The sequence below is a fragment of the Octopus bimaculoides genome, chromosome 13 (assembly GCF_046866305.1).
Source record: "Octopus bimaculoides isolate indiv1 chromosome 13, ASM4686630v1, whole genome shotgun sequence".
Lineage (NCBI taxonomy): Eukaryota > Metazoa > Mollusca > Cephalopoda > Octopoda > Octopodidae > Octopus > Octopus bimaculoides.
Window position 1 is genome coordinate 28,142,689 of NC_142940.1, and position 14,565 is coordinate 28,157,253.

Here is a 14,565-nt window from a genome sequence, read left to right on the forward strand (position 1 = left end):
TTCGTCACCTCAACCCAGTTCTTGTCCACCTGGAGGTCTGTACCAAACCAGACACTGAATAATTTAACCGGTCCTTCCGTCCACCGCCTAAAACGCTGTCGGTTGGTATGGACCTGCCTCTCCAGGTGCCGAGCTACAGGCCCAACGACTTTTCCTGGTTGATCTTTGCTCCTGTCACCACTTTGTACTCCCTTAGAGCAGTGCCGACCACCTCGATTTCCGAAATGTCCGACACTATTACCGCGATGTCATCCGCTTAAGCCGATACGAACCATCCGCATGCTAGAACATGCGGAGTGTCCCTCGAAACATCCAGCTTCCGCAGCAATGGCTCTAGAGCCAGTACGTACAGAAGAGATGAGAGTGGGCATCCTTGACGGACCGAACGAGCAATGCTAACGGGTTCCGATAGGTGGCCATTTACTTTGACCAAACAAATATCGCTGTACATTGTAGTGATCCAGCCTCTGAAAACGGGACCGAAACCCGCTGCCGCGAGGACAACCTCCCAGTATCGGTGATCGACCCTATCAAAAGCTTTCGATTGATCCAAATTGACTAGGGCCCCAATCATACCAGGTTCATTACCCACCTCTCTATGATGTATCGCGTGAGGTGGAGGTTGTCGTGGATAGTTCTGTTTGGAATAGCGCACGTCTGCGCATCACCAACCAACTTATTGACGACAAGTGCCAGCCTCTTGGCCAAAATCTTATAATCTACATTAACCAGTTATAGGCCTAAAATTATCACTTTCGTCCCCCTTGTTCGAGTCTTTCCTCAACAACACGGCTCACAGCACTGAGAAATCTCCCATTCTGCTGCCAGTTGTGGTAGACGTCTGCCAAGAGACCACCGAACAAGTTTGGCATATGAAAATAAAGCTTGAAGGCCAGACCATCCCACCCCGGAGAATTCTCTCTTGTGCAGGCCGTTCGCAAAACTCTGAATCTCTTGCTGAAAGGCGCGGCATGCCACTGAGATGGGAGGCGAAATCTACCACTGTCCCAGAACTACCACGCGCACCATACAGTTCGGCGAAGTACCGCTGAAATTCTGCTTGTACTCATACGCCCATCACAGCTCGCCAAAGACCGAATTGTTACTTTGTTTCCATGTAGCCCCTCTGTCACCCGGGTCCATCGAACGGCTTTCGTCTCTTCCCGTTTCAGTGCACGCGCCATAGCTCTGACGACGCAACCTTCGGGCTCGGCATTGAAGAATTGATCATTAGTCAATCTCGCCGCTAGAACGTCGGTCGCTATGCTTTTCCTAAGAGCCTCTTTTAACTTCCTAGCTAGGTCTTCTACCCCAGATTCCTCTAACGCTATTTTCTTGCTAAAACCTACCGTCTCTATTCTAATAGCCCTTTTCAGGGCTATCCACCATCAGCTCTTGACGATTGCGCCTGCCAACTCTCGATGGACTAACTTGCTAACCCGGTCTCGGAAAGCTTGGCGCGCTGGGAAGGACGCATTCAGATTCCATTATCCGGAGCCCTGTCTATGGATCCTATCTATGTCAACCGTACAGATCACAAATTTATGGTCCGTGTACCCGACGACTTTGAAACGTGGACAACTTATACTACTTCTATCAACTGGCCTACAAAATACTCTATCTAGATACGATCTAGAAGACCCGATGTGATTCGCTCATGTCCATATTGGCGCATTCGATAAATCTAGTCAGTACCTGTCAGCCAAATGGAAGCGACTGAGCAAGTTTGTAAGACTTTGATTCCCCCTCTCCTTTCAGCTAGCCCCATCCTTTCCAGGCGTACGTCCAAGATGGCAATCCAATCACTCGCTAACATTATAGAGCGTGGAATCTCAAGGAAAACCTCCAAGCGTCTGAAGAAATCTAGCTGCCCCTCCCCCTTGGGGTGGGGTAAACAGCGAATAGTCTAAAGGCCCCGCCTTCACAGTCGCTCACGCCCAGGACCCCCAACGTTCGGGTCCAGGAAGATCGTCCGAACTTCGAGATCCAGGCCTTTCCTAATCTGTATTGCCACCCTGTCTCCCAATCCGGGCTGACTAAGAGATGCATAAATCTCATAATCATCGAAGATGGGTGCAAGATCGCGTGTGTCGGAAATCCTGGTCTCACTGTCTACTGTCATATCCAAACTTAGCAACATGAGGTCATTGAGTAAGCGACCTTGCTTCCAGGGTAATCTCAGGCCGCGAACATTTATGCAATCCACTCTGAAAATCGCCATGACGGCTCGAAAAGGTTGAAGAAAAGAAGTAAAGTGGGGTTACTTACGCTCCTAGTGCTGTTGGCAGCCGAGTGACCCTAGCTCCGGATCTGGTTCCTCGGGGGAATCGGAAAAAGCCGCTTCGTAGCGCGGACGTTTGGCCTTCCCACGTCATGCGGAGAAATCCCTCTGAATTTCTTTGTATGCTTTGAGGGGTAGCCGAATTAGCATTAAGTAAACCGGGTCCTTAAGGGTGCTGGTGTCGTAAATTACTCCCTCTCTCTCTCAATGTCCTTGTTTCTGGCTGAGAGCCAACAAAGTTTTGTTGGCTCTCCTCACAAGCACATAATTTGGTGTTTCTGTATTGGTGACTGTGATTTTCTTTTGGGGGCTACGTGTGGTTGTGAGTGCATTGGTGGATTTGGTTGGGAGTAGTGGTGGTTGTGGGGATAGTGATTCTGGTGTTGTTTTTGCTATGTTTATGTTCGATACGCTGCGGGTTTATTTTTTCAGGTGTTAGTATAGGTTCGTCTGTCTTCTTTTTCCTTTGTCTTTTGTGTTCTTTATTTTTTTCTTTTTCTGGTTTGTAAGGTTTTTCCTCGCCTTCACTATGGGATGTGGAGGGACTAGTGTCTGTAAGATCTGTCTCGGGGTGTGTATCTGTGATAGTGCGAGCGTGTTTGTGTCAGTGCATGCTTGAGAGAGGAGTTGAGGAGGTTCACATGCCTCTGTTGCTGGAGATGAGGCTACCGTTTTATTAAAAGGTCTCTGTTGTTGATGTTACTGTTGTTGGGGGTGCAATGTAAGCTGCAGGTGTAGCCGCATGTCTCCCAACTTTTGGGGGAAGAAGGTTCTCAGATGGCTTGTGGCCCCACTGATGTCACATCTGGGCTTCCTGCCTTCCACGACGACACGCAGTTCCACGACGTTGGGCAGCTGTATCAGGTCCGGGATCTTCTCGATATTTTTTCTGGTTTTACATTAATTAATATTCCCAAATTGATCCCACACCAGTCCTCCCTCCCGATACTTTTTACCTCCACACACAGGCGACAATCCGCCAAACGTTTACGCCCGGTGGCACGCCATTTACTCTAATTCTGGTAGTTCTCTCTGAGTGGTATGTGGGATACAGGATCAACTCCTCAGTCCACCAGGGTGACACTGCGTGTCTTCGTGCGAGATCCCCACTTTTAAAGAGGAACTCAATGCTGGCTAACTGCCTCCCTCTCTGTATATAGGCCACATCTATTAAATTTTCTCTGAAGGCCTTCTCAACATGACTGATGGACGTTATTTCAGCTCTCATACTTTCGCGTGATACGTATCTAAAGTATACTGTCTTCTCTTTTGTCTCTAATATTTCGGGAGGTCCGATCACTGCAGCCTTACTCCCCTCGAATTTAATGAGATCTTTCACTTTCGTCAGTTCACGAGTTTTGTCATCGAGTGCGATAACATTTCTCTCTTTACGTTCGCTACACCAGCAAACCTTTTATTTTTGCTATTTGTTTTGTTGTTGTCGTCGTCATTGCTGCTGTTGTTGTTGTTGTTGTTACTGTTGCTGCTGTTGCTGTTTCTCGCGTTGTTGTTACTACCATTACCACTTCCGCCGCCGCTGTTGTCACTGCTGCCGCTGCTGTCAATACTACCACTGCTGTTGTCGATGTTGCCACTGCGTTACTACGAGGTGGACTTTGTACTTTTACTCCCTCCCTTTTCTCCTCCATCTCTCTTGTATCGTTGCCAGTAACGGAGCGATGGGAGGGAAATCTTCAGCAGTCACTAGACCTGCGGGAGGGACAGCTTTTTTCTTTGTAACTCTTCCAAAATGCGCTCAGCCATCTTGGTGAATTGTATATGATTAAACGCCCACCGAACTTATTTTGTGAGTCAAATATAACTCTGTGAGGAGCCAAACAAAGACAGAAAACCAGTGACAGGTTCCTGGTGTTTCTATTAACAAATTGGAACAAAATGTAAAACGAAAAAACGGCACCAAACTGGTGTAAACAAATGTTTTAGACTGAACTTATTTGGAGCGTTCGAAAACACGCTCAATGTACTCCTTTGTGTACATATGGTTGTGATGCATGTGCCTGGTGTACTATTAGCAGACGAGTAGTCATAATGGGTATACTGGGCTTCGTATATTTTACCCCAGTGTATTTTGATGGCATGCACTGCTCTTTCACTAAAAAAGCAGAGAGTGAAGGTTTCATATTAGTTGCTCCAGACCAAAGCTTATTAACCCGGAACAACCAAGCCAACGTGATAAAAAATGGAGCTAACCCAAAATGCCGATTTTGTAACGATGATATTGAAACTATAAACCACCTAATCTCAGGGTGTAGAGTCTTAGCATCTGTAGAATATAAAGCAAGACATGACAGAGTCGGCCAGTATTTACACTGGACAATATGACGGCATTATAAAATCAAAACCGCTGACAAATGGTATAAACACCATCCTGAAGCTGTGACTGAAAGAGAAAATGAGTCGATTCTCTGGGACTTCCTTGTACATACCGACAAAACTATAAAAGCTAATAAACCGCATATTATTATAAAAGATCAGACAAAAAAGATGTCTTTATTAATTGACATGAGTATTCCTTGCGATCACAATATAGCGGCGAATGAATTTGACAAGATCAGTAAATATAAAGATTTGCTAATAGAAATTGAAAAAATGTGGCATCTCATGGCGACTACCGTACTAGTGGTTGTAGGATCTCTAGGAATGATATTAAAAAAAAATACTGAAACCTATTCGAAAATGATACCAGGCCTACCATCCCTACAAGAAGTGCAAAAAATTGTGTTAACTAGAACGACTCATGTACTGAGAAGAGCATTATCGCTGTGAAAACGACATCCATTCATGATTTTATTTATTAATTTTTTACAGACATATTTTACCTGTGAATTTGCGTGTGTGAACTGGGAATTCATACAAAGAGCTTCTCTGCCCTAGGTGTACGGAAAACACTCGGCGAGAAATGGAAGAAAATTTGAAGAAAGAAGAAAAAACATAATAATAATAATAATAATAATAATAATAATAATAATAATAATAATAATGATAATAATAAAAATAATAATAATAATAATAATAATAATAATAATAATGATAATGATAATGATACAAAAAATGACAAAGAGCTAGAAACACTACTACAGACAGTACACGGCTTTACCAAGGAAATAGATATGAAATTCGGATTAGAAAAATGTGCCAAAGCAACCCTGAAAAGAGGAAAATTATTAGTTAAAAGTAGCAATATAACACTAAATAAGGCCAATGAAATAAGAGAACTAGACGAAAGCCAACCATATAAATATTTAGGAGTCAATGAACTAGATAGGATACAACATACACAAATGAAAGAAAAAATAAAGAAAGAGTACTATAGACGAGTTAGATCAATACTAAAGACAGAGCTCAATGCTAAAAGCAAGATAATGGGTATCAACACTTTAGCTGTCCCAGTTATAAGCTACAGCTACAACATCCTTAACTGGACACTAAACGAACTATCTAAAATAGACAGAAAAACAAGAAAAATAATGACAGGATATAGGATGCACCACCCAAAATCTGACATAGAAAGGCTATATATACAACGCACAGAAGGTTGCAGCTGTATAATATCCCTTCCGTTGAATTTACTTATATCCCTTCCGTTGAATTTACTTCAGGAACTTTGCAGTGGCAGTTAGGGTAATAGTATTAATTGATAGTAGGAGATGGATTTCGTATTAGACTTTTATTAGGTACAACATATATTTCAACTCATCAGTTTGTGTCACTTCAGGTACATTGATAAAGAAGTCTCACTAGATATTTTTGGTGTCGGCTGGCTTGTTATATGCTCATCCAATTCCACAATGAATAAAAGTAACTTTCAGTGTTATCTCTAAATTCTATAGGCAATTTGTAGAGACAACTTAGCAGTGATTGAATCGCACTGGCAACATGAAAGTAAGACTCATTATTGGCTTATAAATCTTCAAAATACATGGCAGTATGTTATGATTACAAAACGAAATATAGTGTCCCTACTAGCAATATATATATATATATATATATATATAATTTTCCAGAGGATGTTGCAACCGTTACCAATATAGCATAAGAACTTACCTTAGGGGATCATTAATTAGATTCCTTAAGGGTCGTTCTCACAGTTTATATTTATATTTCAAGGTTTTTAACTTTTAAATTCGTATATTTAAAAGAAATAGAAACTTCAAACTCGATATATATATATATATATATATACATATATATATATATATATATGGGAGAATATACAAATAATAACAACAGACGAGGACAGGTGGTGTAAATAACAGAGTAAATTTTTTTAGGAATAGTTGTAATAGCTATAATTCCAAAAATGAGGATAATTTATGGTTCGTTATTCCATTTGGTAAGCAAATTAAATCAAACTTAGTTACTCTGTTCAGGAATGTAGTTAGTAGAAATTTTCCCAAAAACTCGCATTACTACAAAATCATAAACGCACATAAGGTAAGGTTTGGCTTTTCTAATACCAAGAATTTAACACAACTTATCGCCGCCCATAACTTGAAACTATTAAATTCTAATTTTATTGAAGAGTCTAGTAATATAAATATAGGTAATAATCTGAATTTTCCACGTGACACAGTTATAGATAATCTAAATGTAAACAATAATAATAGTACCAATATTAATAATAACATAATAGTAATATCTGAACGTAATCCTAATAGAATTAAATTCCTAAGTGGAAATGCAAAAACTAAAAATACGGTATACAAGTGTAATGTTTTAACCAAAAAAGGAATTTGGAGTTATATTGGCTCGTCTTCGCTTGAAATCTCGAGAAGAATATCGAATCATTATTCATCATTTAGAGATAGAAAGAAACAAAATAGCACGGCGCTTAGTAGTTTAATTTGGCAACTTAAAGACAAAATAAGGAGTATTCTTTAGAATGGTCAATTATAGGAGATACAATATTCCATATTTTATAACATACAGGAGTGAGTCGGGATATTGCATCGAAATGTTCATAGGTCATTAAAAAGTTTCTTACAATGGATCGCGTTATAGCTCTTATTTAAATTGATATGCACACAAAATTGTATGACTAACAACCTTTCATATGTGAATTTTGCTACGTTGAATATAGGTACAATATTTTTACCAAATTTTTGGTAGAGATCTATAAATACAAATATATATATATATATATATATATATATATATATATATATATATATATATATATATATATATATATATATATATATAAGAGGAAAATAAGTCAAGATAGAAAATGTTAAAATAATTTTATCTTAAAAAACATTTTAGTACCGGTTTCAGTCATTCAGACTTTTTCAACTCTAAGTATGGAAAACAATTAAATTTCGGAAAAATTAAATGAAAAGTTTTAAAAGAATATTTGCATAGAATTCAAATACAAGGAGCATTTTCCTTGTTTCTGCCTGTCTCTGTCTCTCTTTATTACTCTTGTGGGTTCGAGGTCGTTGTGAATTCTTGGCAGAGAAGAAGAAGAAGAAGAAGAAGAAGAAGAAGAAGAAGAATAAAAGAATGCAGGAGTGGTATGATAGTAGTAAGATGTTAAATGGTCAAGTGCCCTGAAAGCAACTTGTTGTGGATGGTAGTAGTGATTGAATTCTTGAGGTATCTCTTTTGAATGTGTTGTTTTTAATATTTCCGTGGGTGTTATTCTAAGCAGCAGTATTAGTAAAGTAAGGAAGAAGGTGGCGGAGAGGAAGAAGACGAAGAAGAAGAAGAAGAAGAAGAAGAAGAAGAAGAAGAAGAAGAAGAAGAAGAAGAACAGCAACAACAACAATGCAGGAGTGGTATGATAGTAGTAGGAGGATGTTAAATGGTCAAGTGTCCTGAAAGTGTCTTGTTGTGGATGGTAGTAGTGATTGAATTCTTGCGGTAAAGTAAGGAAGGGGGTGGCGGAGAGGAAGAAGAAGGAGAAGAGAAACAATAATAAAAGAATGTGGGGTATGATAGTAGTAGGATGTTAAATGGTCAAGTGACCTAAAAGTGGATCGTTGTTGAATATAGTAGTGACTGGAACTGTTTTTAATGAATTCTTGGATATCTCTTTTGAATGTATCATTTTTAATATTTGCGTGTGTGTTTTAATCTAAGGGTCCCTGAATTGATAGAGGGGAAAAATTCTAAAGCTTGGATTTTTGTTATTGGCGCAAATGTCGATGTGTTGGCTGAATGCTATTTTTCTATTTTTCGGAATTTTGATCTGGGATCTGTGCAGAGCCATCCTTTAACGTAACTGTTTTTGTTTGGCCTGTATATTGCTCTTGATACCCAGAGCAGGTTAGTGCGTATATCAGATTCTCCGAAGCACATGTGAAGCTACTTTTCACTGTGAAACATTATCCCTATTTGAAGGAGAACTTTGATCCCTCAATTAAACTGACACATATCCCACGGTTGGGTCTTCTGCATTTATTTTACTGACGGCTTCAGTGTTGTTGAGCGTATTCGGCTTGTGTTAGGAGACTTTTCATAGATTTGGGCTGTTTCTTGCTTTTTATGATGGTGTGTGTTTGGAGGATTAAGTTCATTCTGTGATCCTTTTTTTAGCAGGGGAATGTTTCGAAGGATGGTGTCGAAGGCTTCATTGTTAAGAGGGTTGTGTTTTGAGATATATGGTACGGCTTTTGGTTGTAAATACTTCTTTAATTTGGGATGTCTGAGTTCGTGGATCTTGAGCTGTAGGGTACGTTGAAAGCATATGTCAATTAGTGAAGGTGGGTAGTTCCTAGTGATGAGTGTATCCTTTAATTCATGTAGTCGTGTGTCTCTGGTGCTTGCATTAGAAACTATAGTACAAATCCTTTTTGCTACGTTGAAGGGGATATTCATTCTGCTGTGTCTGCACAGATCCCAGATCAAAATTCTGAAAATCAGAAAAATAGCATTCAGCCAACACATCGACATTTGCGCCAACAATAAAAATCCAAGCTTTAGAATTTTTCCCCTCTATCAATTCAGGGACGATACAACCTGTAGCCAACGAATTAGTAAAGAGCCGTTCTTTATCACAAAATACAAACCCCTTTTGAACGCATCTACAACAAATGACATATCCACCACGACCTTAGTATAACACATACGCAAATATTAAAAATGATACATTCAAAAGAGATGTCCAAGAATTCATTAAAAACAGTCCCAGTCACTACTATAATCCACATCGAGCCACTTTTAGGTCACTTGGCCATTTAACATCCTACTACTATCATACCACTCCCGCATTCTTTTATTATTCTTTCTCTTTTTCTCTTTCTCCTTCTTCTTCTTCGTCTTCTTCTTCTCCGCCACCTTCTTCCTTACTTTACTAATACTGCTGCTTAGAATAACACCCACGGAAATATTAAAAACAACACATTCAAAAGAGATACCTCAAGAATTCAATCAGTACTACCATCCACAACAAGTTGCTTTCAGGGCACTTGACCATTTAACATCTTACTACTGTCATACCACTCCTGCATTCTTTTATTTTTCTTTCTCTTCTTCTTCTTCTTCTTCTTCTTCTTATTCTTCTTCTTCTTCTTATTATTATTATTATTAATATTCTCTGCCAAGAATTCACAACGACCTCGAACCCGCAAGAGTAAAAAAGAGGGACAGGCAGAAACAAGGAATATGTTCCTTATATTTGAATACTATGCATATATTCTTTTTTAAAACTTTTCATTTAATTTTTCCAAAATTTAATTATTTTCCATACTTAGAGTTGGAAAAGTCTAAATGACTTAAACCGGTATTAAAATGTTTTTTATGATAAAATTATTTTAGCATTTTCTACCTTGACTTGTCTTCCTTATACATATCAACTTCTGTGTTTCTTTTCAACCTTCTACACACTTATATATATATATATATATATATATATATATGTTGTTGTTGTTGTTGTTGGCACTCCGTCGCTTACGACGTCGAGGGTTCCAGTTGATCCAATCAACGGAACAGCCTGCTCATGAAATTAACGTGCAAGTGGCTGAGCACTCCACAGACACGTGTACCCTCAACGTAGTTCTCGGGGAGATTCAGCGTGACACAGTGTGACAAGGCTGGCCCCTTTGAAATACAGGTACAACAGAAAGAGGAAGAAAGGGTGAGAGAAAGTTGTGGTGGAAGAGTACAGCAGGGTTCGCCACCATCCCCTGCCGGAGCCTCGTAGAGCTTTAGGTGTTTTCGCTCAATAAACACTCACAACGCCCGGTCTGGGAATCGAAATCGCGATCCTATGACCGCGAGTCCGCTGCCCTAACCACTGGGCCATTGCGCCTCCATTCAATATATATATATATATATATATATATATATATATATATATATATATATAGAGAGAGAGAGAGAGAGAGAGAGAGAGAGAGAGAGAGAGAGAGAGAGAGAGAAGAGAAACAGACAGACAGACAGACAGACAGACAGACAGACAGACAGACAGACAGAGTTTTTGCCACTTTGACATTTCGGTAGGTATAAACTGACAGTTAATCTAGCAAATTTTCTTGTTTTGTTTCAGATAAACTCAAAAATTTTGTGACAGTGACCAACGCTTACACCCAAACAGACATACTCTTGAAAGAGCTACATGACAAAACTCCTGAAGAATGTGCCACTGTTTGTTTATCATTGGAGAGCTGTAAATCATTTGAGTTCTCAAAAGGTGACAGAAGTTGCTCTTTGAGAGATGATATCGCTGGTTTGAAACTGAAGGTTGATAAGACTAAAAATTATTATCAACGTATTTGTAAGTGATTCTATATTTTAACGTTTTATGGAAATAGAAAAAGCAATCAATTAGGTGTATGCTGTTATCTTCTAGTCATTTCAATACAACCACGTAGTGTCAATTTCTCCTTTAAATTATCTCAATTTTCTGAGATAGTTTTTACTAAATGTCAAGAGATCTAATATATTCTGTTTATTCTTCTACCCGAAAATGAATATTTATTAAAACTATAACAAACACTTTTAGAATAAACACAAAACTTCGAATCAGTTGAATCTGCAAACATTTTTCAATGAATAATTCTGTATAACTGATTTTCTGTTACATTGCTAATGCATTTGGGAACTGCATGAACGTCGTGCAATCTAATTTACCTTCTCCTGTAAACTGAAAGTCTTAGGTTAAATTGTAGATTCGTTAAAGCGAAGCCGTAGATTTTCGGATTACAAGATATAATCAATTCAAGTGATCATTATTTTATAGGCTCCAAAATAATGAAATGCAAGACACAGGACGAAGTTGAATTTAATCTAAGATGGTCCCGTTTCTGATGCTGAAAAAAGAAAATAATCTTTCATGATTAAGAAATAAAAGCAATTATGTAGTTACCATTAAACAAATTTGACAAAAATTAAGATGCCTTAAGCAGATAGAAAATTAATTTCTTCAGTCCTCACACTGGATTTATATTAGCTATATGAATACATTAGTAATCAGTTAAAAGGCCAACAAATTATATACTCATACACAAGACACGTTATTTATATGCAATTTATTTGTTGCAGTCCCCGGAATTTTGGTAAACGTCCTCGGTGCCAGCATGCCTAAATATAACAATTTGGGAAGAGTCAATAACGTAAATTTGACTGGGTGTATAAAATCCTGCTACAAAAATCTCAAGTGTCAGTCAATGGAGTTCAAAGAAGAAAACCGCAAATGTGACCTGTCGAGTGCCTCCCATTTAAACTCGACTTTGGAGCAGAGTAAACATGGCTGGAGTTATTACCAGATCGATAGAGGTATGTGTTGTATGTTATGATTCTATGGTTGATGAGTGCTATTGACAACAGAAACTTCATTCATCAATTATGTAGTGTTTATATCAACCATATTTGTCACTGCATGTTACTTAATACCAATTTATTAAATATATTATACATGACTCTAAATACATTTGGTTCTGTAAAATAACGACTATCAATTTGTTCAATTATGTGAATATCATTCATATAAGTTCAATTCGTCTTCACTTCGAAGAAAATGAGGTTATGAAAGTCAGAAACTAACCAGTTCGATCCTTATATCAATCTACCAAAGCGTAGTGGTTGCAGCTATTGTATAATTACTGTCACCCCTGATTGAGCAGTCCTTGGTTCGCAGGCAATCAACGAGGATCAAACCACAGATCTACCCAGTTATATCATGGCTTCGCCTAGCTGAGAACTATATTGCATACTGCTACATACAGTGATAAATCATATGCTATATTGCATGTGACAGTCTGAATACGTTACACTCCCCTCACTGTCTGGTATATTTGTGCACTCTAGCGAAGTCTGGTGGATACTGGCAACAGCAAAGGCAAACACGGTGGGTTCGGTCAGAGTGTTTCAGTTGTTGATCCACTGCACTTATTTTTCCAGCATAATAAGGCCAATGATCATTGAATGTTCAACTGTTTACGAGCGCATGTGTCTTTGTGTTTGTGCATATGTTTTCTTTGCAACTATTTTTGTACTTTTGTTTCTGGCAAGTGCAGAGAGAGTGGCTATTTTAAAAGTGCTTTGGAGTGTTGAATCTTGGGGGTGTTTCGGTGTTTCACAGTAGTTCTTCATGCAACTGTAGGGAATCATATAGGATGCAATATAACAGTCTTAGAATAATCTCTCATTCTCCACTGTACGCATCTGTTAATTATGCTCCCATGGATACAAGGAGACGGCCAAGGTGGAGTCAATCAGAGTACAGCAGTTTCTCTTTTTGCATTTGATATTGGTTGTGTGCATTCCAGCTTGAGGGGATCGTGGCTGTTGCTGTTGCATTTATTTCTGCATGTATGTATCTTTTAGCTTGTCTGGAAGAGGCTAATTTTCTCTAGTTTTACATATATGTCCCAATGATTAGCTGGCTATTCATGCGGTTGCAGTGCTAGTCATGCGGTTGCAGCAATAGTAGTCATCGCATGCCTAGATGATTTTTCATTTTTAGGTATTAAGAAAACCAAATAAAACACTACCATACTTTAACAAAGGTCCTAACAAATTACCTTCCACCATCAATAACTGAGTAAAGCAGCACACACTTTCTTTATCTAAGCTATTTTCACCAGCGCATCCCAGTACTACAGCGAAATGTCAATGCTGATGGAATTCAAAGATAATATCCATTGTCTAAGGAATAAAACCAACAAATCAGCCTCGCACAAACATCGCAAACCTAAAATGTTATAGTTCAGACCACACAAACCTCGACGGCAAACTTTTCGCCTTAGTATAAACACACTTGCTAAAGATATTAGGAATTATTCAACAAAATTACCGTATTCATCTCATTTCACTTACCACCACTTCTAAACCTTTTTCAATGTTAAATCCATTAAGACAACAAACTTTGAAGCTGATATATTTAATCACATTGAAAACTCATTCAAGCCTAGTATCTGCTACGATATCTATTCTTTCAGAAATATAGATAGAAGACAACAACAACAACAACAACAACAACAACAACAACAACAACAACAACAACAACAATAATAATAATAATAATAATAATAATAATAATAATAATAATAATAATAATAATAGCCAAAGAAACAAATGGCGATATCACTGAGCTAAATGACATAATATATGCAGCAGCCACTGCAGCCACAAAAGAAACAGGATACTCCCTCAAACCCATCCAAACAAGAGTACCACCACCAAAACAAACCTTGTGGATAAATAATATCCAAAACAAAATTAAGAAAAAGAGAAAAGATCTGTCGATTCTTAACGAAATTAGTAGACAATGAACACAACAAAAATATTGTGCAAATACAACATTACAGAAAAAGATTTACCTGAGGTAAAAGAAAAACTAAAACAACATATCCTTACCAAAGCACAAAGGATCCACTGATATGAGAAACGTCAACATTTCTTTGAACAAAACAAACAGTTCAAATCCACCCCAAAACAATTCTACCAAGAACTTGGCAAAAATAAAATAGACATTACTGCAGCACCAATAGCAGAAGAAGTGGAAGAATTTTGGAAAGAAATATGGTCGGTGAATCAACAACCTCAGAAAAGGACTATTAAAACAACGAACTTAGCACCTGAGCAACTGAAGAGGTCACCCAGGCACTGCAAAGACTAAGCAACTGGAAGGCACCTGGGCACGACAAGATCCCCAACTTCTGGTTAAAATATCCGACAGGAATGCATAAAAAGCCGGCAGAAAACTTTAACAACATACTAGCAAAGCCAGAGACAATACCTGAATGGCTCACGAAAGGGAAAACTATCCTAATTCACAAATCCACGGAAACGGAAAAACCACAAAACTACAGACCTATAAC

At 38.4% G+C, this 14,565-nt stretch overlaps 1 protein-coding gene across 9 annotated transcripts in view; it reads left to right on the forward strand.

Moving 5' to 3' along the window:
• The window catches only part of LOC106869731 (uncharacterized), a 179,232-nt gene that overhangs the window by 17,477 nt on the left and 147,190 nt on the right, over positions 1 to 14,565 (forward strand). For all 9 annotated transcript variants that reach the window (XR_016244001.1, XR_016244002.1, XM_089361593.1 and 6 more), the window contains exons 3-4: positions 10,791 to 11,018; positions 11,786 to 12,019. Coding sequence is in view for 7 of the 9 variants with exons in the window: in XM_089361593.1 (XP_089217719.1) it covers positions 10,791 to 11,018; positions 11,786 to 12,019 (462 nt within the window). In the remaining 2 variants the exon portion in view is untranslated. The remainder of the gene's footprint in view (positions 1 to 10,790; positions 11,019 to 11,785; positions 12,020 to 14,565) is intronic.